This window comes from Rana temporaria, chromosome 7, assembly GCF_905171775.1.
Source record: "Rana temporaria chromosome 7, aRanTem1.1, whole genome shotgun sequence".
Taxonomy (NCBI): Eukaryota; Metazoa; Chordata; class Amphibia; order Anura; family Ranidae; genus Rana; species Rana temporaria.
In genome coordinates, this window is record NC_053495.1 from 2,831,264 (window position 1) to 2,856,752 (window position 25,489).

Here is a 25,489-nt window from a genome sequence, read left to right on the forward strand (position 1 = left end):
CGAGCGGCTCCATAGACTCCTGTGTGATGGTGTGGAACATGAAGCCTCAGATGAGAGCCTATCGCTTCGTCGGCCACAAAGACGCCGTCATGTCCGTGGAATTCTCACCCTCCGGACACCTCCTGGCTTCATCATCCCGAGACAAGACCGTCCGCCTCTGGGTGCCGAGCATGTGAGTAGAGGAGGAGCTTAAACTTTCCACCCCCCCCCCCCCCCTGGGCCGCTTTCCACCCCCCCTGGGCCGCTTTCCACCCCCCCTGGGCCGCTTTCCACCCCCCCGGGGACACTTTGCACCCCCTGGGACACTTTACGGACTGTTGGCTCTTTAAAGCGAATTTGGTCTAAATGAGATATTGTAACTAATATGGGGCGCTTGTATGTACCTATAGTGACCCTGCGCTTCACTTCCCCATCCCCCTCACTCCCCCACATGGGGGATGGGAGACCGTACCCAGCCTTGTAAAAGCTCCTACAAGATGGATTGGGGTTGTGTTTTTCCTCACCCTGAATGGAGGTATAAGGGGATCCCCATGACTAAGCTCTGGGGGGCGGCGTGTAATGCATTGGGGGCGTGGCCTGGTTGGAGTCCAGGCTGAGGTTGCCACTCTACTTATCACTTCAGGACATGGGGGGGGGGGGGGGACCCACACCATTGTTCTCTGACTTCTGTTAAGGGGGGTGGGGGTGTAAAGCACAACTACACTGTATGTGAGCACCAGAAACCAAATGAGACATTTCATTCATTTTTGTTTTTCAAAGCAAACTCCTCCGCCCATGTCTCCGCCCACGTCCATATCCCCATCAGTTCCCACTGTTGTCAATAAAATCCAGTGACATGGGGGGACGGGGGCGAGTCTCGCTATCTGTGTTAATGGATTCAGCAGGACACGGGAGCGCGCCGGCATGAGTACCTTCATGGAAACGGCTCTCCTGTGGGGGCCACTCGAGAAGAGCCTGGGGGGACCCCAGAAAAGGAGCATCGGGCCACACAAAGCTTTACAATCACTTTAGGTGACTCTGTTACTTTGCCATTGATGTGTAATGCTTTGGGGGTCCTTTAAGTTGTGAGCAGATTTCTGTCAGCCCCCCCTGCAGAACGTTGCCCCGTACTCGATAGTCACACCTCAGTCTGACCTCCAAACTGAATGTCCCCCAATTGTGGTGCCGGCTGTTGGGGGGGACGTCGTTATTTTCTTATGTGCGGCACCTTTTACTATCACGGCTTCCCTGTGATCGGGATTGATGTAGTGGTGCCACCTAGAGGAGAAATCAATAAATGCAAAGAGTGTTAAATATCTCTTGTGCTGGGAGATGGGAGCCATTGCTGTCCTCTCCAAAAATACAAATTGCCTGGCTGTACCCTGACCTCCCCCCCCCCCCCCCCCCAACCCCCACCCCACGTCCTCCCCTGGAAGAAGCCATACAGAGGATATTTATTCTTTATATACACTTGAACCCCCTTTGTGCGGAGTTGATGGAATAAATGTTTGCATTTTATTTATCTGGTAAGTTTTAAAGTGAATATATATATATATATATATAATATTCTCTATCTATATATAAATATTTCCAAGTTTCCAATGTAGCCAGACTCAGATTTTATATATTCTGGAAGGAAAAGGGGGGAGAGCTTTATAAAATACAAAGCAAGGAAACTGCATTGTAATAGAGAAGGTGGGGGGGGTTTGCAGTAGAATATGGGAGGGGGGAGGATGTGCGGTAGAATATATTTACTTCCGTTCCCCCCTTTTTTTTTTATTTATTTTTTTTTTTGCCCCCTATATACTCCCCTGTATGGAAGTTATGAGATTTTCTGATGTTTTTGTTGCAGAAAAGGAGAATCCACGGTGTTTAAGGCTCACACCGGCACGGTGCGCAGTGTCAGCTTCTCTGGTGACGGACAGTCTCTGGTCACGGCGTCCGATGACAAGACGGTGAAGGTTTGGACGGTTCACCGGCAGAAGTTCCTCTTCTCTCTGAACCAACATATCAACTGGGTGCGCTGTGCAAGGTGAGGGCCCCGGCACCGGGAGCACCATCATCATCATCCCCCCCCCTGTACAACCTCTGTGTTATAGTAAGACCGGCTGGGCTGTCATGTGAACTTTATCCATAGAGATCCAGCAGACACTTTTTATAGGGGGGGGGGGGGGGGGTTGTATTTGCAACAATGTGAACCAATATGGGCTCCTTTAAAGTGGTTCTAAAGGCTTCAGATTTTTTACCTTCTTGTATTTATTCTATACAGGAAGGTTAAAAAAAAAAAACACTACTCTGTGCAGCAGCCCCCCCTCTGGGGACTCTCCCTCCTCATTGGCTGAGATGGCAGCAGGAGCCACTGGCTTCCACTTCTGTCAATCACAGCCAATGAGGAGAGAGAGGGGGCGGGCTGAGTTGCAGCTCTGTGTGTGAGTAGACACTCTGAGCAATGGCTCAAGAGTGCGCCTGCTTGCTGTGGGGGGGCCCTGGCAGGAGGGAGGGGCCAGGAGCAGAAAAGAGGGACCCAAAAAGAGGAGAATTGTGGCTGCTCTGTGTAATGATTTGCTCAGAGCAGATAAGTTTAACATGTTTGTTATTTAAAAAAACAAAAAATGAATATCACTTTAATTTTTTTATGTGAAGAAATGGATAGAGGTGGGTGTAGAGGGTTGGGGGGGAATGGCAGACATACATGGTAGAAGGTTCTGGTCTCGGCACTGGGTGTGTCCTCCATACATGGTAGAAGGTTCCGGATTGGGGGTGTCCTCCATACATGGTAGAAGGTTCCGGATTGGGCGTGTCCTCCATACATGGTAGAAGGTTCCGGATTGGGCGTGTCCTCCATACATGATAGAAGGTTCCGGATTGGGCGTGTCCTCCATACATGGTAGAAGGTTCCGGATTGGGTGTGTCCTCCATACATGGTAGAAGGTTCTGGATTGGGGAGTGTCCTCCATACATGGTAGAAGGTTCTGGATTGGGGAGTGTCCTCCATACATGGTAGAAGGTTCCGGATTGGGGGTGTCCTCCATACATGGTAGAAGGTTCTGGATTGGGCGTGTCCTCCATACATGGTAGAAGGTTCTGGATTGGGCGTGTCCTCCATACATGGTAGAAGGTTCTGGATTGGGCGTGTCCTCCATACATGGTAGAAGGTTCTGGATTGGGTGTGTCCTCCATACATGGTAGAAGGTTCCGGATTGGGCGTGTCCTCCATACATGGTAGAAGGTTCTGGATTGGGCGTGTCCTCCATACATGGTAGAAGGTTCCGGATTGGGGGTGTCCTCCATACATGGTAGAAGGTTCTCATTCTATCTCTTCCTGTACAGATTTTCCCCGGACGGAAGGCTCATCGTATCCGCCAGCGATGATAAAACCATAAAGCTGTGGGACAAAACCAGCAGAGAATGTATCCACTCCTTCTGTGAGCAGGCCGGGTGAGTCCCTCACACTGAGGTCGCTGCAATCTTTTGTTTTGATTTTTCAGATGTAAATTCAAAGGCAGCAAATGTATTAAAGTGTGTGTGTGTTTGTGAACCCTGACAGTGAACATTCTTATTCGTAGTATTATACTCTGTGGCTACAGGCACTGTGGAGCAATTCTTAGCTGAGCTGCTAAGTCACCGCTGGGGGGGGGGGGGGGAAGGGGGCTAAGCTGCTATGTCGGTGCTGGGAGGGGGGAGGAGCAGGGGGCTAAGCTGCTATGTCGGTGCTGGGAGGGGGAGGAGCAGGGGGCTAAGCTGCTATGTCGGTGCTGGGAGGGGGGAGGAGCAGGGGGCTAAGCTGCTATGTCGGTGCTGGGAGGGGGAGGAGCAGGGGGCTAAGCTGCTATGTCGGTGCTGGGAGGGGGAGGAGCAGGGGGCTAAGCTGCTATGTCGGTGCTGGGAGGGGGGAGGAGCAGGGGGCTAAGCTGCTATGTCAGTGCTGGTGGGGGGAGCAGGGGGCTAAGCTGCTATGTCGGTGCTGGGGGGGGGAGGAGCAGGGGGCTAAGCTGCTATGTCGGTGCTGGGAGGGGGGAGGAGCAGGGGGCTAAGCTGCTATGTCGGTGCTGGGAGGGGGAGGAGCAGGGGGCTAAGCTGCTATGTCAGTGCTGGTGGGGGGATGCAAGAAGGGTGAAGTTACTGAGAGGACTTGGGTGACTTAATTGATGATATTGTGAACTTTGACAATGAATTGCTCCACAGTGCCTGAGCCTACAGAGGTCGGCAAGAGCATCTTCTTTTAAAGCTCCATTTAGTTCTTGTTGGAATAAATAAATGTCTGAATGTCCACATCCCAGCCAGAGACTCCCTTCAAGGCATTTGTCCCTAGAGATAGACAGTGGAGGTCCTGTGTGGCTTCCTTTACTTACTGGGGGAGGGATACATGTAATAAGGGGAAGGTAATCAGGACGGACATCTTCAGTATGATGTTTTTACCCCCCCTGTATGAGGCCAGGTTCACATATGTGCGGCCGCGGTTCCCAGCATGGACGGTGGACGGTGCGTTTCTGTTCACTGGTTCAGGTGCGATTCGAGTCCAAATTTTTGCCTGAATTAGCACCTGAAACTGACCCAAAAACACTTGGGACCCAAAAACACTCGGGACCCTGTTGGAATTGGCACCGCGCCCGTCCCGGATCTGTGTGAATTGGCTCCATTGAGAGCCGGTCACTCGCATGTCATGCCGATTGAATGCAGTGAAAACCGCGTCCAATCCACACGTGAACTCCGCTTTCTTCTCGCTCTTCTTGCAGGTTTGTGAACTACGTGGACTTTCACCCCAGCGGGACTTGTATTGCTGCGGCTGCCACTGACAACACGGTGAAAGTTTGGGATATTCGAATGAACAAACTCCTCCAACACTACCAAGGTATACAATGCTCACCACCTGAGGCCCCGCCGCCGCCTCATCTCAGGCTGTATCTACATTGTATTTTATTACTGATAATATTATACACAATTTATAGAGCGCCAACAGTTTACGCAGCGCTTTACAATGTATAGGGGGGGGGGGAGAGTTCAATACAGGGGGGCCCGGCTCATAGAGCTTACATTCTGAAGGTTTAATTCTCTAAGCACTTGATGCCGCGCTATTGGCTGAAAGATAAAGATGGCTACGGTGTGGCATTACATTGCCGGGATGGCTTACCTAATCGGAGTATAGGGCCCATCCCAGCCCTTTACCATGTGATCAGCTGTCAGCCAATGACAGCGGATCACATGATATTAACAGAAGCCATCAATTCTTCCTTTCTTCCTTTCTTCCTTCCTTTCTTTCTTTCTTTCTTTCTTTCTTTCTTTCTTTCTTTCTTTCTTTCTTTCTTTCTTTCTTTCTTTCTTTCTTTCTTTCTTTCTTTCTTTCTTTCTTTCTTTCTTTCTTTCTTTCTTTCTTTCTTTCTTTCTTTCTTTCTTTCCCATTCCTTACATCCTTCCTTGCTTCCTTCTACTTGCTTCATTATCCCTCCTTCCTGAAAGCACGAGGAGGGGGAGGGTGGAAGCAGATTACCGACTGGTGTAAACGGGACATCGGTCACACACAGTGCCGCCTCATCGGCACACATCAGTGAAGGAGAAAAATTACCTGTTTGCAAAATTTTATAACAAACTAAGAAAGTGTTGTGTTTGTTTGTTTTTTTTTGTTTTTTGTTTTTTTTTTTGTTTTTTTTTCTAAAATTTTTGTTTAGCAAAAAATAACCCCCTCCCCCACCCCGAGGTAATTAAATACCACCAAAGAAAGTTCTATTTGTGTGAAAAAAAATTATATAAAAATGTCGTCCTATGTGTACAATGTTACATGACCGCGTAATTGTTCAAAGTGTGACAGCGCTCAAAATTGGCCTGGGCTGGAAGGGGGGGGGGAGTGCCCAGCAAGCAAGCAAGGGGTTACAATTTTTAATACCTTTACAATCATGTCACACTTGCCAGCTCTAACTTTTATTTTTATTTATTTTTTTCTCCCCAAACCTCCTCTTCTGGCTCCTCCCCCCTGCAGACTTGCTCCTGAGCTGTGCTCTGTGTGTCCATTAAAGAGGGAAATTATAATCAGTCACATGATATCCTGAAACTGTGTACCCATCAATATAAGAGGAGAGAGATTATATATATATATATATATATATATATATATATATATATATATATATATATATATATATATATATATTAGAAGTTTAAGAATCCCCTTTTGGTGATTTGGAAGTAAACTATTTTTGGTCAGTTTAGCAGAGTCCAGTTTTTCAAAGATGGGCGCCCACACCAAAACAGAGGGTGGGGGAAACGTTCTGTCTGTATTTTTTAGGGCAGATTTCCCCTCACTTCCTGTCTCTGTGACCACACAGGAAGTGAGGGGAAATCCAGCCAAAGTGGATACAGATGGTGATTTTATCTCTTGTCTTGCAGTGCACAGCGGGGTGGTGAACTCGCTCTCCTTCCATCCCTCCGGGAATTATCTCATCACCTCCTCTAATGACTCCACCCTGAAGATCCTGGACTTACTGGAAGGACGATTATTGTATACGCTTCATGGACATCAGGTAACGGGTCATACCCAACACATCCCCCCTCCGCCTCGTCCAATCAGAACGCTTGGCATTCATTTGGTGGATGTAAATCTTTGAACGGTCCGGAAGGCTGAGCGGCTGACCTCCTGTGTTTCCAATGCTGCAGGGCGGCCACTCAGCACAAGACGGTGAAGCTCAAGGAGGTCCCTGTAGTAGTGACGTCTATACAGCGATTTCCAGCGGCATCGGCCCGGTACGGTGTATAGAGAGTTACACTGGACCAAACTGGAACAACCTAACTATGTAAAAATATTCAGACCTGGAACTGTTTTTTTGAAGCAGAACTTTGTAAGAAGTGAAGGCGTGCTATGAGTCCAGTCCAACAAGGTGCATGACACCTCCTGGACTTTTCTTTATTCACATTTGACTGGTTTTATAATACTACTGATCTCTGCACCTTCAACAGTAGAGTTGCTGCAGCTGCTATGCCAACCACTACCCTCCTCCTGTCCAATTACAAGTCTTGGTATTATGTGAACATATTCACAAAATACAAAGGCTTCTATGAATAGGCAGAGGAGAGTCGCTGCAGCTGCTATGCCCACCCCTCCCCCCACCCCATTAAGCAGAACACATTCATAAAATATATAAAGGCTTCTATGAATGGGCAATAGAGGCTATGCTTGCCTCTCCCCTCCTCTGCCCAGTCACAAAAGTCTGGTATTTGAACATATTCACAAAATACAAAGGCTTCTATGAATAGGCAGGAGAGGAGAGTCACTGCAGCTGCTATACCCCCCCCCCATTAAGCAGAACGCCTTCACAAAATATATAAAGGCTTCTATGAATGGGCAATAGAGGCTATGCTTGCCTCTCCCCAGTCACAAAAGTCTGGTATTTGAACATATTCACAAAATACAAAGGCTTCTGTGAATGGGCAGGAGAGCCACTGCAGCTTCTATGCCCACCCCCTCCCCTCGCCCAATTACAGAACACATTCACAAAACACAAAGGCTTCTGTGAAGGGGCGGGCATAGCGGCTGCAGTGACTGTACTTTCCTCTAGCGCCCAATCACAGAAGCCTTTGTATTTTACCAAAACTTCTGTGATTGGGCAGGAGAGGGGCAGGCATAGTGGCTGCAGAGATGAGGATCAGCGGTCTTTCAGGAGTACTATAAACCAGTCAAATGTAAATAATAGAAGTCCAGGCGATGTCACGCACCTTGCTGGACTTCTCTCCGAATGTCTTCACTTCTTACAAAGGTGTTCCCGGCAGATAAAAAGACATAAAATAACACAACTCTGTGTTCCAGGGCAGATTTTTATATATACATTTTATTTTGTTTCTGGAACTGCCTGCAGTGGTGTGAATTGTCATTGAAAACCAAATAACCGACTAGACATGCGTTCTTGATGCAGAAAAAAGCGTGGATTGCATGGATTTTTGACCGCTGGATTTCCCCACAGACGATTTTTTTTATTTTTTCTATCGGTTTTTTAACCATCAGATAATTTCAAGACAGGATCTATGTTTTTTGTTTTTTTTCACCGATTGGGGGGGGGGGGTGTGTAACTGATGGGGCCCACACACGATTGGTTCGCCCGATTAAAACGATCGTGTGTACAGGGCATTATTCTTCTTTTAAAAAGAACAAGCTGTCCTACAGATGTTACAGTGAGACAAACCATGTACCACTGACAGGGGTGCTTACAATGATCAGCTTTTTATATAAACTCTTTATCCCAAAATGGAAAAAAAACAAGTTTTGCTGTAACTGATTATAAAGCATGAGCTGGAGTTTTGGCGTTAGTGTATCTAAATCTGTCAGTCCACCTGACCATTCCCCCCCCCCCCCCCCCCCCTGCTCCTTCATCCAGTGTGGGGGGGCACGCTCATACAGGAGGTGTTGCTGGCCGGATAACTAGGTGAAAACATGGAGGGGGGGGGGGGGGGGGTGAGCCTTGAAAACAAATGCAGCCGCCACATCTGATTGGTGTATAATAAATGGTTTGGGTGTGAGAAGTGTAGTGGGCGGGGTTTATTATCCCATCGTTCCGCGTTGTGTTTACAGTTGATGATTTCTGATGTTTTGTACGCAGGGTCCCGTGACTTGTGTCAGGTTTTCACGTGAAGGAGATTTCTTTACCTCCGGGGGATCCGATGAACAAGTAAGTGCGAGTGACGGAAATATTTGGAATACTCGGCAGTGTGTGTGAGCGCGCGGCGCGTGAGCGTACCTGGAATGTGAGAGAGCCGCACTCTGAGTGCCGACACCGTCCTCAACCCCCAAACCCCCCCCCCCCCCAGAGTGATAATATTATTATACAGGATTTATAGAGCGACAACAGTTTACGCAGCACTTTACAATATAAAATGGAGACAATACAGCTAGAATAAAACACAAGAGCTGACAATCTAATGGGGAGTCCCTCTCTCCTCTCTCCTGTTGTAAGTTATTTGTTATACAAGCTGTACACTCTTTCTTTTTTTGCCCACCTTAGTTTCCAGCCTCTTTTTAGAAGGGGGGCAATGGAGGGATTGTGCATGTCGGGGAACCACAACAAACGATCGGTTTCTCCATCACACAGGAAGTGCGGCTCGGATATATTGGGGAGGGGGGGACGTGCGGCTCGGATATATTGGGGTGGGGGGGTGTGCGGCTCGGATATATTTGGGGGGGGGGGGACGTGCGGCTCGGATATATTGGGGTGGGGGGGACGTGCGGCTCGGATATATTTGGGTGGGGGGGGTGTGCGGCTCGGATATATTTGGGGAGGGGGGGGATGTGCGGCTCGGATATATTTGGGTGGGGGGGTGTGCGGCTCGGATATATTTGGGGGGGGGGGGGATGTGCGGCTCGGATATATTGGGGTGGGGGGAACGTGCGGCTCGGATATATTTGGGTGTGGGGACGTGCGGCTCGGATATATTGGGGTGGGGGGGACGTGCGGCTCGGATATATTGGGGTGGGGGGGACGTGCGGCTCGGATATATTTGGGTGGGGGGATGTGCGGCTCGGATATATTGGGGAGGGGGGGAACGTGCGGCTCGGATATATTCGGGGATGGGGGGGGGGGGAAACGTGCGGAGAGAATTATGGCGGACGGATCCTCTCTCTAGTCGGATTCTCATCGTGGTTCACTTTTCTCTCCCTCAGATTATGGTGTGGAAAACAAATTTTGACTCCTCCTCCTACAGCGACCTCCTGAAGCACCGAGCGCGAGAGACCAACGCCATGGAGACCAAAGCAAGATGTCCGCCCAAACCGACCCATCCCCCTCCCTCGAGTCATCCGATATACGAGGTGATCAATGTTTTCGATTGTGAGACACTGGAGAGTGTGGGGGGGGAGGGGCCATGTGTACTGTGTGTGGGGGGGAGGGGCCATGTGTACTGTGTGTGGGGGGGGAGGGGCCATGTGTACTGTGTGGGGGGGAGGGGCCATGTATACGGGCTCCAGGTTCTCCATACATCCCTGTGCAGGGAATATTGATGCAGCTGCTGTACAGACGTTCTGCATTGGGGGACACACAGGGTGTCAGATTGGGCGCGGTGTCCCCATATTAGTGTAGCGTAGGGAATGTTTCCTCCGGTTGCTGATTTGCGTGTTTTGCGGTTCCAGGCGGGTGACTTTGATGCGCCCGGTAACATTGTGAACGTGGAGGGAAGGCGGAGCCCCGGAACGCCATCTGAGGATCGGATAATTGCACAGCCAGAGCCCAGCGCCCTTCACAGCGTCACCAACACTCTGGCGCACATTGTGGGACAGCTGGATATCCTCACCCAGGTAACACCCTACTGCCCCCGCCCCCTACACCCTACTGCCCCCGCCCCCTACTGCCCCGCCCCCTACACCCTACTGCCCCCGCCCCCTACACCCTACTGCCCCCCCCCTACACCCCCACTCTCAGGATCAGCATAAAAAAAAAAAACAAGAAAAATCTCCCTTTAAAAAAATAAATAAACTAAATATATTTGCAGGTAAAAAAATAATGTGGATTTATTTTCTGGAGCCTGCAGAGCATCGCACCCATGATCATCATGTGTGGCGCAATGCCAGGCTCCTGCACCCTCCGTATAGAGATCCCCCCCCCGACCTCCTATACAGGCAGACGGTTCCTGGAGATCAGGGAGTGCTCACCCCCCCCCCCCTCCCCCCCCCCATACACGCCGTCCGCTGCACTACCAACAGTAGTTTGTAGCTCATTTGTTCACTGAATGATGCAGCTGTGTGGGCGGAGCTTCTTCCCCCCCCCCCTCCTCCCCCCTTTCTCTCTTTTGGAATACAAGGTGTTCCATGATTGGGCAGATGGAATGTCGCAATATCCCCTCATCCAGTCGCGGAACTCCTTGCCAGATTTCCAATCGGCTTTAAGATTCCGTTCAGCACTGCTCTTGTGAGTCACTTTTCTTTCCACCTCATCCATTCAGAAAACCTTTTTACAGAATACAAGGTGTTCTGTGATTGGACGTTTGGGAGATTGTGATGTTTGTCTACTCGACCCAATCCTAGAACACCATCTATTCTTTTCTCAGAATACAAGGTTAGTGAATGGAGGTGGTGGAGAGAAAGTGACTTGCAAGAGCGGTTGAATAAATCCGGCGTGAATACGACCTCCGGGTGGGTTATTCCAGCAAGTTTTTTTTTTTATTTTTTTTATTTATCCCCCCCCCCCCTAGGGTCACCCCCTTGCAGGGTGCTCCCAGTATAGACCCCCCCTTGCAGGGTGCTCCCAGGATAGACCACCCCCCCCATTGCAGGGTGCTCCCAGTATAGAACCCCCCCCCCCATTGCAGGGTTCTCCCAGTATAGACCCCCCACATTGCAGGGTGCTCCCAGTATAGACCCCCCCCCCCCCCAATTGCAGGGTGCTCCCAGTATAGACCCCCCCCCACTCCATTGCAGGGTGCTCCCAGTATAGACCCCCCCCCACTCCATTGCAGGGTGCTCCCAGTATAGACCCCCCCACTCCATTGCAGGGTGCTCCCAGTATAGAAACCCCCCCATTGCAGGGTGCTCCCAGTATAGAAACCCCCCCCATTGCAGGGTGCTCCCAGTATAGAAACCCCCCCCCATTGCAGGGTGCTCCCAGTATAAACACTTATGAATTATCGGTTTTGGACCATCCTTCATATTCCAACCCCCCCCCCCCCCCTATCATTGGTCCTCCATTGTCATGTGACCGGTCTGTCCTCTCTCCATACAGACGGTGGCCATTCTGGAGCACAGACTTTCCCTGACCGAGGACAAGCTGAGGGAATGTATAGAGAAGAGGGGCCCCGCCCGTCATAGCGACATGTGACCTCAACGCCGAGGGTCTTTGTTTTTACGTTTTTGCGTGTAAATATTTATTATATTTTATTTTAATAAATTGTTTGTAAAAAAAAAAAATCGTCTTTCATGTGGTGTGTGTTCGTTTTATTTTATTATTTTGTGTTTTTTAAGTGAAGCTCCATTCACAGGAATGTGACTGCCGTATTGCACGCGTTCAGCGCGACTTTACACTCTCCGTAATAAAGAATGAGCTGCGACTCGTCGCAAACCCCAACTTTTTTGTCTCCTATGTGATGGGGGAGGTAACTTTAACTAAAATATATATATATTAATATACACACACTTAACTTTTTTATTTAAATAATAAAAAATATATTTATTTTTATTCCCCCCCCCCCCCCCCTTTTTTTTTTTTTTTTTTAATGTGTGTGTGTGTGTGTGTGTGTGTGTGTAATTTTTTTTTTTTAATGATAAAAAATATTAAGTGCGTGTGCACATAACATGACCCCTAAACACACCCCCCCCCCCCCCAAAAAAAAAGTCCCCAACATACAAATTTAAATGCATGTGTTGGGGGCACCTACGCGTGAAAGCGTCAATTAACATGTTACGTATCTGCACACGCCGGCGTCCGAGTGATATTCTACCCCAGACCTCCTCCATAACACTAAACTGATGACCTATGGGGGGCGGGGGCGGCTTATGAAGCATCACCTATAGAAAATATTGGGTACAGACGTCACCATGTTGGGTGTCTATGTACTTGGGGGGGTGACCTCGTCTTTCATGTTCTCACCAATTTGGGTGTTTTATTGCATTTGTTTGCCCCTAAAATTCACTTTAGTGGGGTTTTTTTTTTTTTCCTTGTTTGCTTGACCCTTTTGCGGTAATATCGTAAGACGTACAAAATTGGAACGACCGCTATTTTATTCTCCCAGTTGTCGGGTTTGAGAAAATATATCAGTTTAGGGGGTTTTATGTAATCTTCAGGCCTAAATTTTTTTTATTATTTTTTTTTTTTTTAAACGTGCAAAAAACGTCTCTGGCAGCAAAAGGGATTAAAGTGTCGCTGATGGAGATTTTTAGGTACTGTAGTTTGGCGCGGTTCCACCGCCGTACGCAATTTTAAAGCACAACCGAAATAAAATTAAAGTGTATTTCCCTCCCCCCCCCCCCCCATCAAAAATTAAATAAATAAAAAATGCTGTCCGAATACTATATTTATATATATTTTAAACAATCGCCATTTTATTCTCCAGGGTCTCCACTAACAAAAATAAATAAATATGTTTGGGGATTGTATCTATTTTGTATCAAAATTATACAAATTTTAAGTTGTAAATGAAAAGTGTCAGAAGTCCTGGAGGGTCACCAAGGGGTTAAAATATGCTAATGCTGTCCGCGGGCACAAAGCGCGCTCCCGGGCCTTCCCCCATTGATGTCTATGACAGGCGCGCTCCCGGGCCTTCCCCCATTGATGTCTATGACAGGCGCGCTCCCGGACTCTCTCCATTCACATCTAGGACATTGACGACAAGGCGTGTGACAAGCGGCTCCTCCCCTCAGGGGGTGTGGTTACGGGACGTCGGTTCCGGAGAGGTTAGAAGTTGGGGGGAAGCTCCCTAGCTCCTCCCTCCGGGGGGCGGTACCCGCCGTCAGTTTCTGTTTGGTGAGCTGACGCTGTGGTTGGACAGGTCAGGAAGGTGGGTGTGTCCCCTGAGTTGTGGGTCCTCCTCCCCCTGTGGTTGGACAGGTCAGGGGGTGTGGGTGTGTCTGGTAGTGTAGCTCCTCCCCCCTGGTGTTAGGACAGGTCAGGGGCGGTGGGTGTGTCTGGTAGTGTAGCCCCTCCCTCCTCTCACGCAGGTCCCGGAGGGTGTCGGAGCGGCTGATGGCGGCGGCTCCCCCCGGGAAGAGCTCCGGCTGGCTGCAGGCTGAACTAGAGTCCGGCTCCGGCCTTCTCCTCCTAGACTGCCGCCCACACGAGCGCTACCAATCCGGACACATCGAGTCCGCCCTCAGCCTGTCCCTCCCCGGCCTTCTCCTCCGCCGCCTCCGGAGAGGAACTCTGTCCGCCCGCTCCGTCCTCCCCGCCCCCCTATTCCGCCTGGATCACCGGGAGCTCCTCCTCTATGACGACACCACCCGGGAAGAGCCCGCCCCCTCCTCCGTCCTCGGCCTCCTACTGGCCAGACTGCGGGAGGACGGCTGCCCCGCCTACTACCTGAAAGGTAAGACACGCCCCCTAAATAACTCCTCCCAACACCACACAAAGGATGCCCCACCTACTACCTGAAAGGTAAGACATGCCCCGCCTACTACCTGAAAGGTAAGACACGCCCCGCCTACTACCTGAAAGGTAAGACACGCCCCTACATAACTCCTCCCAACACTACACAAAGGATGCCCCGCCTACTACCTGAAAGGTAAGACACGCCCCCTACATAACTCCTCCCAACACCACACACACAGCATGCCCCGCCTACTACCTGAAAGGTAAGACACGCCCAACACAGCATGCCCCGCCTACTACCTGAAAGGTAAGACATGCCCCGCCTACTACCTGAAAGGTAAGACACGCCCATCACCACAGCATGCCCCGCCTACTACCTGAAAGGTAAGACACGCCCCCTACATAACTCCTCCCAACACCACACATAGAATGCCCCGCCTACTACCTGAAAGGTAAGACACGCCTACCACAGCATGCCCCGCCTACTACCTGAAAGGTAAGACACGCCCCTACATAACTCCTCCCAACACTACACAAAGGATGCCCCGCCTACTACCTGAAATGTAAGACACGCCTACCACAGCATGCCCCGCCTACTACCTGACAGGTAAGACACGCCCCCTACATAACTCCTCCCAACACTAAACAAAGCATGCCCCGCCTACTACCTGAAAGGTAAGACACGCCCATCACCACACACATCATGCCCCGCCTACTACCTGAAAGGTGAGACACGCCCCCTACATAACTCCTTCCAGCACTACACTCAACATGCCCCACCTACTACCTGAGGTAAGACACGCCCCCTACATAACTCCGCCCACTACTACTAACAACAACACCCTGAAACCGGGGAGCCCCAGAAGAATGACCCTGGGGGGCCCCAGAATAATGACATCCTGACACCGGGGGGCCCAGAACAATGACACCCTGACACCGGGGGGGGCCCCAGAATAATGACACACTGACACCGGGGGGGCCCCAGAATAATGACACCCTGACACTGGGGGCCCCAGAATAATGACACCCTGACACTGGGGGCCCCAGAATAATGACACCCTGACACTGGGGCCCCCAGAATAATGACACCCTGACACCGGGGGGGGCCCCAGAATAATGACACCCTGACACTGGGGGGCCCCAGAATAATGACACCCTGACATCAGGGGGCCCCAGAATAATGACACCCTGACACCGGGGGGCCCCAGAATAATGACACCCTGACACTGGGGGCCCCAGAATAATGACACCCTGACACTCGGGGGGCCCCAGAATAATGACACCCTGACACTCCTGATGCTGAGATGTGTGTAGAATATAATAGTAGATGGAGGTTGGATCTCCTATGATGGTGATTATTGGAGGCTTCACCCTCCGCTCTGTCACATGATGTTCTTGTATTCTCTCCCGCTGGCTGTGATTGGCTGTGATTATTGTGTACAATGTAATAGAAGAGAACATATCCGGGGGAAATCTTCCTTTCTGATGGAAGTCCGGCGGTGTGCTATGTACAGGGTGCAGGACTCGGGAGTGTGCTATGTACGGGGTGCAGGACTCGGGAGTGTGCTATGTACGGGGTGCAGGACCCGGGAGTGTGCTATGTACGGGGTGCAGGACCCGGGAGTGTGCTATGTACGGGGTGCAGGACCCGGGAGTGTGCTATGTACGGGGTGCAGGACCCGGGAGTGTGCTATGTACGGGGTGCAGGACTCGGGAGTGTGCTATGTACGGGGTGCAGGACCCGGGAGTGTGCTATGTACGGGGTGCAGGACCCGGGAGTGTGCTATGTACGGGGTGCAGGACCCGGGAGTGTGCTATGTACGGGGTGCAGGACCCGGGAGTGTGCTATGTACGGGGTGCAGGACTCGGGAGTGTGCTATGTACAGGGTGCAGGACTCGGGAGTGTGCTATGTACGGGGTGCAGGACTCGGGAGTGTGCTATGTACGGGGTGCAGGACCCGGGAGGGTGCTGTGTACGGGGTGCAGGACCCGGGAGGGTGCTGTGTACGGGGTGCAGGACCCGGGAGGGTGCTATGTACGGGGTGCAGGACCCGGGAGTGTGCTATGTACAGGGTGCAGGACCCGGGAGTGTGCTATGTACGGGGTGCAGGACACAGGAGTGTGCTATGTACGGGGTGCAGGACTCGGGAGTGTGAGTGGGAGTGTGCTATGTACGGGGTGCAGGACTCGGGAGTGTGCTATGTACGGGGTGCAGTACTCGGGAGTGTGCTATGTACGGGGTGCAGGACTCGGGAGTGTGCTGTGTACGGGGTGCAGGACCCGGGAGTGTGCTATGTACGGGGTGCAGGACTCGGGAGTGTGCTATGTACGGGGTGCAGGACTCGGGAGTGTGCTATGTATGGGGTGCAGGACTCGGGAGGGTGCTATGTACGGGGTGCAGGACTCGGGAGTGTGCTATGTACGGGGTGCAGGACTCGGGAGTGTGCTATGTACGGGGTGCAGGACTCGGGAGTGTGCTATGTACAGGGTGCAGGACTCGGGAGTGTGCTATGTACGGGGTGCAGGACTCGGGAGTGTGCTATGTACGGGGTGCAGGACCCGGGAGGGTGCTGTGTACGGGGTGCAGGACCCGGGAGGGTGCTGTGTACGGGGTGCAGGACCCGGGAGGGTGCTATGTACGGGGTGCAGGACCCGGGAGTGTGCTATGTACAGGGTGCAGGACCCGGGAGTGTGCTATGTACGGGGTGCAGGACACAGGAGTGTGCTATGTACGGGGTGCAGGACTCGGGAGTGTGAGTGGGAGTGTGCTATGTACGGGGTGCAGGACTCGGGAGTGTGCTATGTACGGGGTGCAGGACTCGGGAGTGTGCTATGTACGGGGTGCAGGACTCGGGAGTGTGCTATGTACGGGGTGCAGGACTCGGGAGTGTGCTGTGTACGGGGTGCAGGACCCGGGAGTGTGCTATGTACGGGGTGCAGGACTCGGGAGTGTGCTATGTACGGGGTGCAGGACTCGGGAGTGTGCTATGTACGGGGTGCAGGACTCGGGAGGGTGCTATGTACGGGGTGCAGGACTCGGGAGTGTGCTATGTACGGGGTGCAGGACCCGGGAGTGTGCTATGTACGGGGTGCAGGACTCGGGAGGGTGCTATGTACGGGGTGCAGGACTCGGGAGTGTGCTATGTACGGGGTGCAGGACTCGGGAGTGTGATATGTACGGGGTGCAGGACTCGGGAGTGTGCTGTGTACGGGGTGCAGGACTCGGGAGTGTGCTATGTACAGGGTGCAGGACTCGGGAGTGTGCTATGTACGGGGTGCAGGACTCGGGAGTGTGCTATGTACGGGGTGCAGGACTCGGGAGTGTGCTATGTACGGGGTGCAGGACTCGGGAGTGTGCTATGTACGGGGTGCAGGACTCGGGAGCGTGCTATGTACGGGAGTGTGCTATGTACAGGGTGCAGGACTCGGGAGTGTGCTATGTACGGGGTGCAGGACCCGAGAGTGTGCTATGTACGGGGTGCAGGACTCGGGAGTGTGCTATGTACGGGGTGCAGGATTCGGGAGTGTGCTATGTACGGGGTGCAGGACTCGGGAGTGTGCTATGTACGGGGTGCAGGACTCGGGAGCGTGCTATGTACGGGAGTGTGCTATGTACAGGGTGCAGGACTCGGGAGTGTGCTATGTACGGGGTGCAGGACCCGAGAGTGTGCTATGTACGGGGTGCAGGACTCGGGAGTGTGCTATGTACGGGGTGCAGGATTCGGGAGTGTGCTATGTACGGGGTGCAGGACTCGGGAGTGTGCTATGTACGGGGTGCAGGACTCGGGAGCGTGCTATGTACGGGAGTGTGCTATGTACAGGGTGCAGGACTCGGGAGTGTGCTATGTACGGGGTGCAGGACTCGGGAGTGTGCTATGTACGGGGTGCAGGATTCGGGAGTGTGCTATGTACGGGGTGCAGGATTCGGGAGTGTGCTATGTACGGGGTGCATTTTTCTGAGAACTGTGAGGATTATTATGTTACTTTGTATCGTTGTGTGTTGGGATCTCGGCTCCTCCTCTCTGGCTCTGTAGTCCCGGTGTAGTAAGAGTTAATCAGCCTCCGGGTGTGGGCGTGGTCATTGGGTGTGTAATACGGGGATAGGGGGGGGGGCGGAGCTCAGTCATTATGTGTGTTTCTTTTTTTTTTCTGCTACGACTTGCTGCATCTCGTCTTAAAGAGGAAGGAGCGTTCGATATTCGCGTCATTTCCCGGCTATTGCACACAGGTCACCAGAACACGGGACCCGCACCTCCCATAGGACCTGAAATACGAGACTGTCAGAGATACTTTATATTGGAGAGATCCGATCAGAGGGGATCGATCCTCTCCTGTCACCGGAAACTCAACTCCAGGAAATAAAAAAGTATAAATGAATGGCTACAGGGCTTAGAGATCTCTCACACCCCCTCTCTCTCTCTTATCCCCCTCTCTCTCTCTCTCTCTCTCTCTCTCTCTCTCTCTCTCTCTCTCTCTCTCATCCCCCCCTCCCCCCTCTCTCTCTCTCTCTCTCTCTCTCTCTCTCTCTCTTTATCTCTGCTATACCCCTCCCTCACCTCTCTCTCTCTCTCTCTCTCTCTCTCTCTCTCTCTCTCTCTCTCTCTCTCTCTCTTATCCCCCCCTCTCTCTCTCATCCCCCCTCTCTCTTATCCCCCCCCCTGTAGTTTTCTGTAGTGGGTGGAGCCTGCCAATCCCCTCCCACAGCTCTGCTCTCTCTTTGTGCAGAGGGCCCGGTCTGCTTCCCCCTCCTTCTACAAAGTTACGATGTACAGTCTGATCACTGGCGGAGGGGAGACTGAGGACATGCTTCCTCTTGCCTGTAGCAGACTGACACCATCTTGGCCTAGAGAAAGTCACAGACTGGAGAGTAGGGATGGCTTTTTAGTGATAAGAGGCAGAGCTTTTTTTTTGTTGGAAGTGAAATGTTAATTGGCTGTAATGATGTCATAGTGTGTGTATATAGTGATGTCATAGTGTGTATGTGTATATAGTGATGTCATAGTGTGTATGTAGTGATGTCTTAGTGTGTGTATGTAGTGATGTCTTAGTGTGTATGTAGTGATGTCATAGTGTGTGTATATAGTGATGTCATAGTGTGTGTATATAGTGATGTCATAGTGTGTATGTAGTGATGTCATAGTGTGTATGTAGTGATGTCATAGTGTGTATGTAGTGATGTCATAGTGTGTGTATATAGTGATGTCATAGTGTGTGTGTAGTGATGTCATAGTGTGTGTATGTAGTGATGTCATAGTGTGTATGTAGTGATGTCATAGTGTGTGTGTATAGTGATGTCATAGTGTGTATGTAGTGATGTCATAGTGTGTATGTAGTGATGTCATAGTGTGTGTGTAGTGATGTCATAGTGTGTGTATATAGTGATGTCATAGTGTGTATATAGTGATGTCATAGTGTGTATGTAGTGATGTCATAGTGTGTGTATGTAGTGATGTCATAGTGTGTGTGTAGTGATGTCATAGTGTGTATATAGTGATGTCATAGTGTGTGTGTAGTGATGTCATAGTGTGTGTATATAGTGATGTCATAGTGTGTATATAGTGATGTCATAGTGTGTATGTAGTGATGTCATAGTGTGTGTATGTAGTGATGTCATAGTGTGTGTGTAGTGATGTCATAGTGTGTGTATATAGTGATGTCATAGTGTGTATATAGTGATGTCATAGTGTGTGTGTAGTGATGTCATAGTGTGTGTATATAGTGATGTCATAGTGTGTATATAGTGATGTCATAGTGTGTGTGTAGTGATGTCATAGTGTGTATATAGTGATGTCATAGTGTGTATGTAGTGATGTCATAGTGTGTGTATGTAGTGATGTCATAGTGTGTGTGTAGTGATGTCATAGTGTGTGTATATAGTGATGTCATAGTGTGTATATAGTGATGTCATAGTGTGTATGTAGTGATGTCATAGTGTGTATATAGTGATGTCATAGTGTGTATGTAGTGATGTCATAGTGTGTGTATGTAGTGATGTCATAGTGTGTATATAGTGATGTCATAGTGTGTATGTAGTGATGTCATCGGTGCTCCTCTGACGTGTTTTATCTTGTAGGGGGTTACAGCAAGTTCCAGAGGGAATACCCCGACCATTGTGAGGCCGGCCTCGACAGCCCTTCCCCCACCGATCCCACTCCAGAATGCGTCATCGGACTGGGGGGATTGAGGATCAGTTCCGAAGGTTCGGACGGCGAGTCTGACCGGGAGCCAATCAGCGCGACCGAATCGGAAGGCAGCCCCACCCTCAGCAACCAGTCGACTTTCCCCGTGCAGATCCTGCCGTATCTGTACCTCGGCTGCGCAAAAGATTCCGCCAACCTGGATATTCTGGCGAAATATAACATCAAATACATCCTGAATGTCACCCCAAATCTGCCCAACGCCTTCGAGAACAACGGGGAGTTCAAGTACAAGCAGATCCCCATCTCCGACCACTGGAGCCAGAACCTCGCCCAGTTCTTCCCCGAGGCCATCTCCTTCATCGGTAAGTCAGAACCCCGATTCCTGCACCCCCCGATTCCTGCACCCCAGATTCCTGCACATTCACCACGATTCCTAATCCTTCACCCCGATTCCTGCACCCCTCAGATCACCCTGATTCCTGCACCCCCTGATTCCTGCACCCCCTGATTCCTGCACCCCCCAATTCCTGCACATTCACCCCGACTCCTAAATCCCTCAAATCACCCCCCTGATTCCTGCACCCCCTGATTCCTGCACCCCCTGATTCCTGCACCCTCCCGATTCCTGCATCCTGATACCTGCACATTCACCCTGACTCCTAAATCCCTCAAATCACCCCCCTGATTCCTGCACCCCCTGATTCCTGCACCCCCTGATTCCTGCACCCCCTGATTCCTGCACCCCGATTCCTGCACATTCACCACGATTCCTAATCCTTCACCCCGATTCCTTCACCCCGATTCCTGCACCCCGATTCCTGCACATTCACCACGATTCCTAATCCGTCACCCCGATTCCTGAACCTCCCCCCCCCCCCCCCCCCCCCCCCGATTCCTGCACCCTGATTCCTGCACATTCACCACGATTCCTAATCCTTCACCCCGATTCCTGCACCCCTCAGATCCCCCTGATTCCTGCACCCCCTGATTCCTGCACCCCCTGATTCCTGCACCCCCCAATTCCTGCACCTTCACCCTGACTCCTAAATCCCTCAAATCACCCCCCTGATTTCTGCACCCCAATTCCTGAACCTTCACCCCGATTCCTGCACACCTCAGGTCACCCCGATTCCTTCATCCCTCTGATCACCCCAATTCCTGCTTTTTTACACCTAACGTATTCCAATTCCCGCACCTTCACCCCTCAGATCTCCCCAAATCTTTCACCTTCAGACCTAAAATTCTTGCACCCTTGGCAACAATGCATACCCGCTGCCCCCCATCCAACTCCACCAACCCCCATCTGACTCCATTTAACCCCATCCAACCCCCATACACCTACAACCAACCCCCATACAACTCCACCAACTCTAAATCTAAACCAATCAAATCCCCATCCAACTCCACCAACTCTAAATCTAAACCAATCAAATCCCATCCAACTCCTCTAACCCCATCCAACTCCACCAATCTCATCCAACTCCACCAATCTCATCCAACTCCACCAACCCCCATCCAACTCCTCTAACCCCATCCAACCCCCATACAACTACAACCAACCCCCATCCAACTCCACCAGTCTCATCCAACTCCACCAACCCCCATCCAACTACACCAATCCCATCCAACTCCACCAATCCCATCCAACTCCATCCAACCCCCATTCAACTACAACCAACTCACCCTAACTCTATCTAACCCAATCAAACCCCCATCCAACCCCCATACAACTACAACCAACCCCCATCCAACTTCACCAACCCCCATCCAACTCCACCAACCCCCATCCAACTCCACCAACCCCCATCCAACTCCACCAACCCCCATCCAACTCCACCAACCCTCATCCAACTCCACCAATCCCATCCAACTGTATCTAACCCCATCCAACCCCAATCCAACTACAACCAACTCCACCAACTCATCCAACCCCCATTCAACTACAACAAACCCCATCCAACTCGTCCAACCCCCATTCAACTACAACAAACCCCCATCCAACTCCATCTAACCCCATACAACTAAAACCAACCCCCATCCAACTCCACCAACCCCCATCCAACTCCACCAACCCCCATCCAACTCTATCTAATCCCAATCCAACTACAACCAACCCCCATTCAACTACAACAAACCCCCATCCAACTCCATCTAACCCCCATCCAACTCCACCAACCCCCATCCAACTCCACCAACCCCCATCCAACTCCATCTAACCCCATACAACTAAAACCAACCCCCCATCCAACTTCACCAACCCCCATCCAACTCCACCAATCCCATCCAACTCCATCTTACCCCATCCAACCCCCATTCAACTACAACCAACTCCACCAACTCACCCCAACTCTATCTAACCCAATCAAACCCCCATCCAACCCCCATCCAACTACAACCAACCCCCATCTATCTTCACCAACAACCATCCAACTCCACCAATCCCATCCAACTCCATCTTACCCCATCCAACCCCCATTCAACTACAACCAACTCCACCAACTCACCCCAACTCTATCTAACCCAATCAAACCCCCATCCAACCCCCATACAACTACAACCAACCCCCATCTAACTTCACCAACAACCATCAAACTCCATCTAACCCCATCCAACTCCACCAACCCCCATCCAACAACCATCCAACTCCATCTAACTTCACCAACCCCCATCTAACTTCACCAACCCCCATCCAACTCCATCTAACCCCATCCAACTCCACCAAACTGCAATGTTTCTGTTGTGTTTAGAGCACGGAAGGGTTAGAACCTCTGTGCTGGGATTGTTATTGCTGTCTATCTATTTGCTGGGATCCACCGTTATTTTGGGGTTATTGGGTGGACGGTCCTTTTTATAATGTCCATTGGCTCTTCTTGTCCATCCCTGATCTCCGGTTTGTTTCGGCACCGATAACCTGTAACCGCCTCCCATTTCCTTTTCGTTGCAGAAGAAGCTCGGTCCAACAAATGCGGGGTCCTGGTCCACTGCTTGGCCGGCATCAGCCGCTCGGTGACGGTGACGGTGGCTTACCTCATGCAGAAACTCAACCTGACCCTCAACGACGCCTACGACTTTGTGAAGAGGAAAAAGTCGAACATCTCCCCAAACTTTAACTTCATGGGGCAGCTGCTGGACTTCGAACGGACACTGGGACTGAAGAGCCCTTGTGAGCTCCGCCCCCAACAACCAACCGGCAACCAGCTCTACTTCACCACGCCCACCAACAACAACCTCTTCCAGCTGGACAGCCTGGAGATCACATGATCCAATCAGCAGGAGGTTTTCTACGGGAGTATTGTGGGCGCGGCATTAATGAGCATCAGGTCTGCATGGAGTCTGTCTATATACATTGTATACCTATCTATATACACCATGTAGGTCGGTATATATGGTAATAATGCAAAACTTGTGTGATTGTAAGTATTTCACTTTTCTTTTTCTTTTTTTTATACAAATAATGATCAGAGAATTGTTCTTGATCTTTGCACTTAACGTCAAATCAGCATTCCTCCAATCAAATCCTAAAATTGCTGCAGGGTTCAATCAACTTTATTTGTCTTTTTTTATTTTATTTTTTATTAATTTTTATATTCTGCTTTATTGTCGTTGTTGTTTTTTTTTTTTTTCTTTTTTTTTTTGGACATGACAATTACCCAGGCCATAGCATTGGAAAATATTTCTTATATATAATATGCTAAATATTTCTTTGTGACAAATGGTCCAGAATATCCAGAAAAGATTGCCTTACAAAATGGGCAAAACCATATATTTTTAATTAATTGCAAAATATTTCTTTCTTTTTTTTGCACAAGACTATTACCCAGTAATATATTTTATAGTACATAGCATTTGAAAATATCGCCTTACAAAATGGGCATATTTTTTATTTTATTTTTTTGTACATGACAATTACCCAGGCCATAGCATTGAAAAAAAGAATTTAAAATAAAATATATATATATATAATATGCTAAATATTTCTTTGTGACAAATGGTCCAGAATATCCAGAAAATATTGCCTTACAAAATGGGCAAAGCCATTTTTTTTTAAATTACTACATAGCATTGCCAAATGTTTTTATTTTTTTTTATTTTTTCTTTTCCACAAGACTATTACCCAGTACATAGCATTTAAAAATATTTTATTTATTTATATATATATATATATATAATTTAAATGCTATGTACTGGGTAATAGTCTTGTGGAAAATAAAAAACAAATAAAGAAATTGGCAATGTTATGTAGTAATTTAAAAAAAAAAGTTTGTGTATATGTGTGTGTATGTATATGTGTATATATATATATATATATATATATATATATATATATATATATATATATATATATATATATACTAAATATTTCTTTGTGACAAATGGTCTAAAATATTATCAAGAATGGGCAAAGCCATTGTCTTTTTTTTTTGTTTGTGTGTTTTTTTTGCACATGACAATTAGCCATGCCATAGCATTGGAAAATATTGCTTTTTTTTTTTTTTTTAGAATATAAAAAATATAAATATTTTCCAATGCTATGGCCTGGCTAATTGTCATGTGCAAAAAAAACACACAAACAAAAAAAAAACAATGGCTTTGCCCATTTTGTAAGGCAATATTTTCTGGATATTATGGACCATTTGTCGCAAAGAAATATTTAGTGTGTGTGTGTGTGTATATATATATATATATATATATATATATATATATATATATATATATATATATAATCACACACTAAATATTTCTTTGCGTAATTATAAATTATATATATATATAATAAATATTTTTAAATGCTATGTACTGGGTAATAGTCTTGTGGAAAAGAAAAAAAATTGGCAATGCTATGATGTACTAAGTAATTTAAAAAAAAATAGCTTTGCCCATTTTGTAAGGCAATATTTTCTGGATAAATCACAAAAAAATGCTATAAACTGGGCAATTGTCCTGTGCAAGAAAATAAATAAATACAAATAAAATAAAAAGAAAGCAATATTTTGCAAAGCTATGTACTGGGTAATTGTCTTGTGCAAAAAATAAAAATATTTTGCAGTGCTTTTTATTTTATTTTTTTGCACAAAGCAATTACCTTGTGCATTGCAAAATATTTTTTTTGTCTTATGCTAAAAAAAAAAAAAAAAAAGAAAGCAATATTTTGCAATGTCTTGTGCAAAACAAATATATAATAAATAAAAAGTATTGCAAAATATTTCTTTCTTTTTTTTTTTGCACAAGACAATTACCCAATACATAGCATTACAAAATATATTTATATTTATATTCTTTATGCAAAACATTTCTTTGTGACCTATCATCCAGAATATCCCCCCCCCCCCCCAAAAAAAAAAAATCACCTTACAAAATAGATCTAAGTTGGGAATTTTCTCC

The 25,489-nt window shown here is 49.0% G+C and overlaps 2 protein-coding genes across 2 annotated transcripts; both read left to right on the top strand.

Moving 5' to 3' along the window:
• Positions 1-11,789, top strand: LOC120944909 (POC1 centriolar protein homolog A-like; the record flags this gene model as incomplete). Its single annotated transcript, XM_040358669.1, is given in 9 exon segments — positions 1-172; positions 1,832-2,011; positions 3,310-3,417; positions 4,716-4,831; positions 6,361-6,494; positions 8,562-8,630; positions 9,620-9,766; positions 10,085-10,249; positions 11,670-11,789. Coding segments are annotated over 9 exon segments (1,187 nt in total), but the record flags the coding sequence as incomplete, so codon positions are not given.
• A 1,770-nt stretch (positions 11,790-13,559) lies between these two features.
• Positions 13,560-23,728, top strand: LOC120944910 (dual specificity protein phosphatase 7-like). The gene is made up of 3 exons (XM_040358670.1): positions 13,560-13,965; positions 20,041-20,469; positions 23,052-23,728. The coding sequence occupies exons 1-3, from the start codon at positions 13,626-13,628 to the stop codon at positions 23,366-23,368; spliced, it is 1,086 nt and encodes a 361-aa protein (XP_040214604.1). The 5' UTR covers positions 13,560-13,625; the 3' UTR covers positions 23,369-23,728.
• The last annotated feature ends 1,761 nt before the right edge of the window (positions 23,729-25,489 follow it).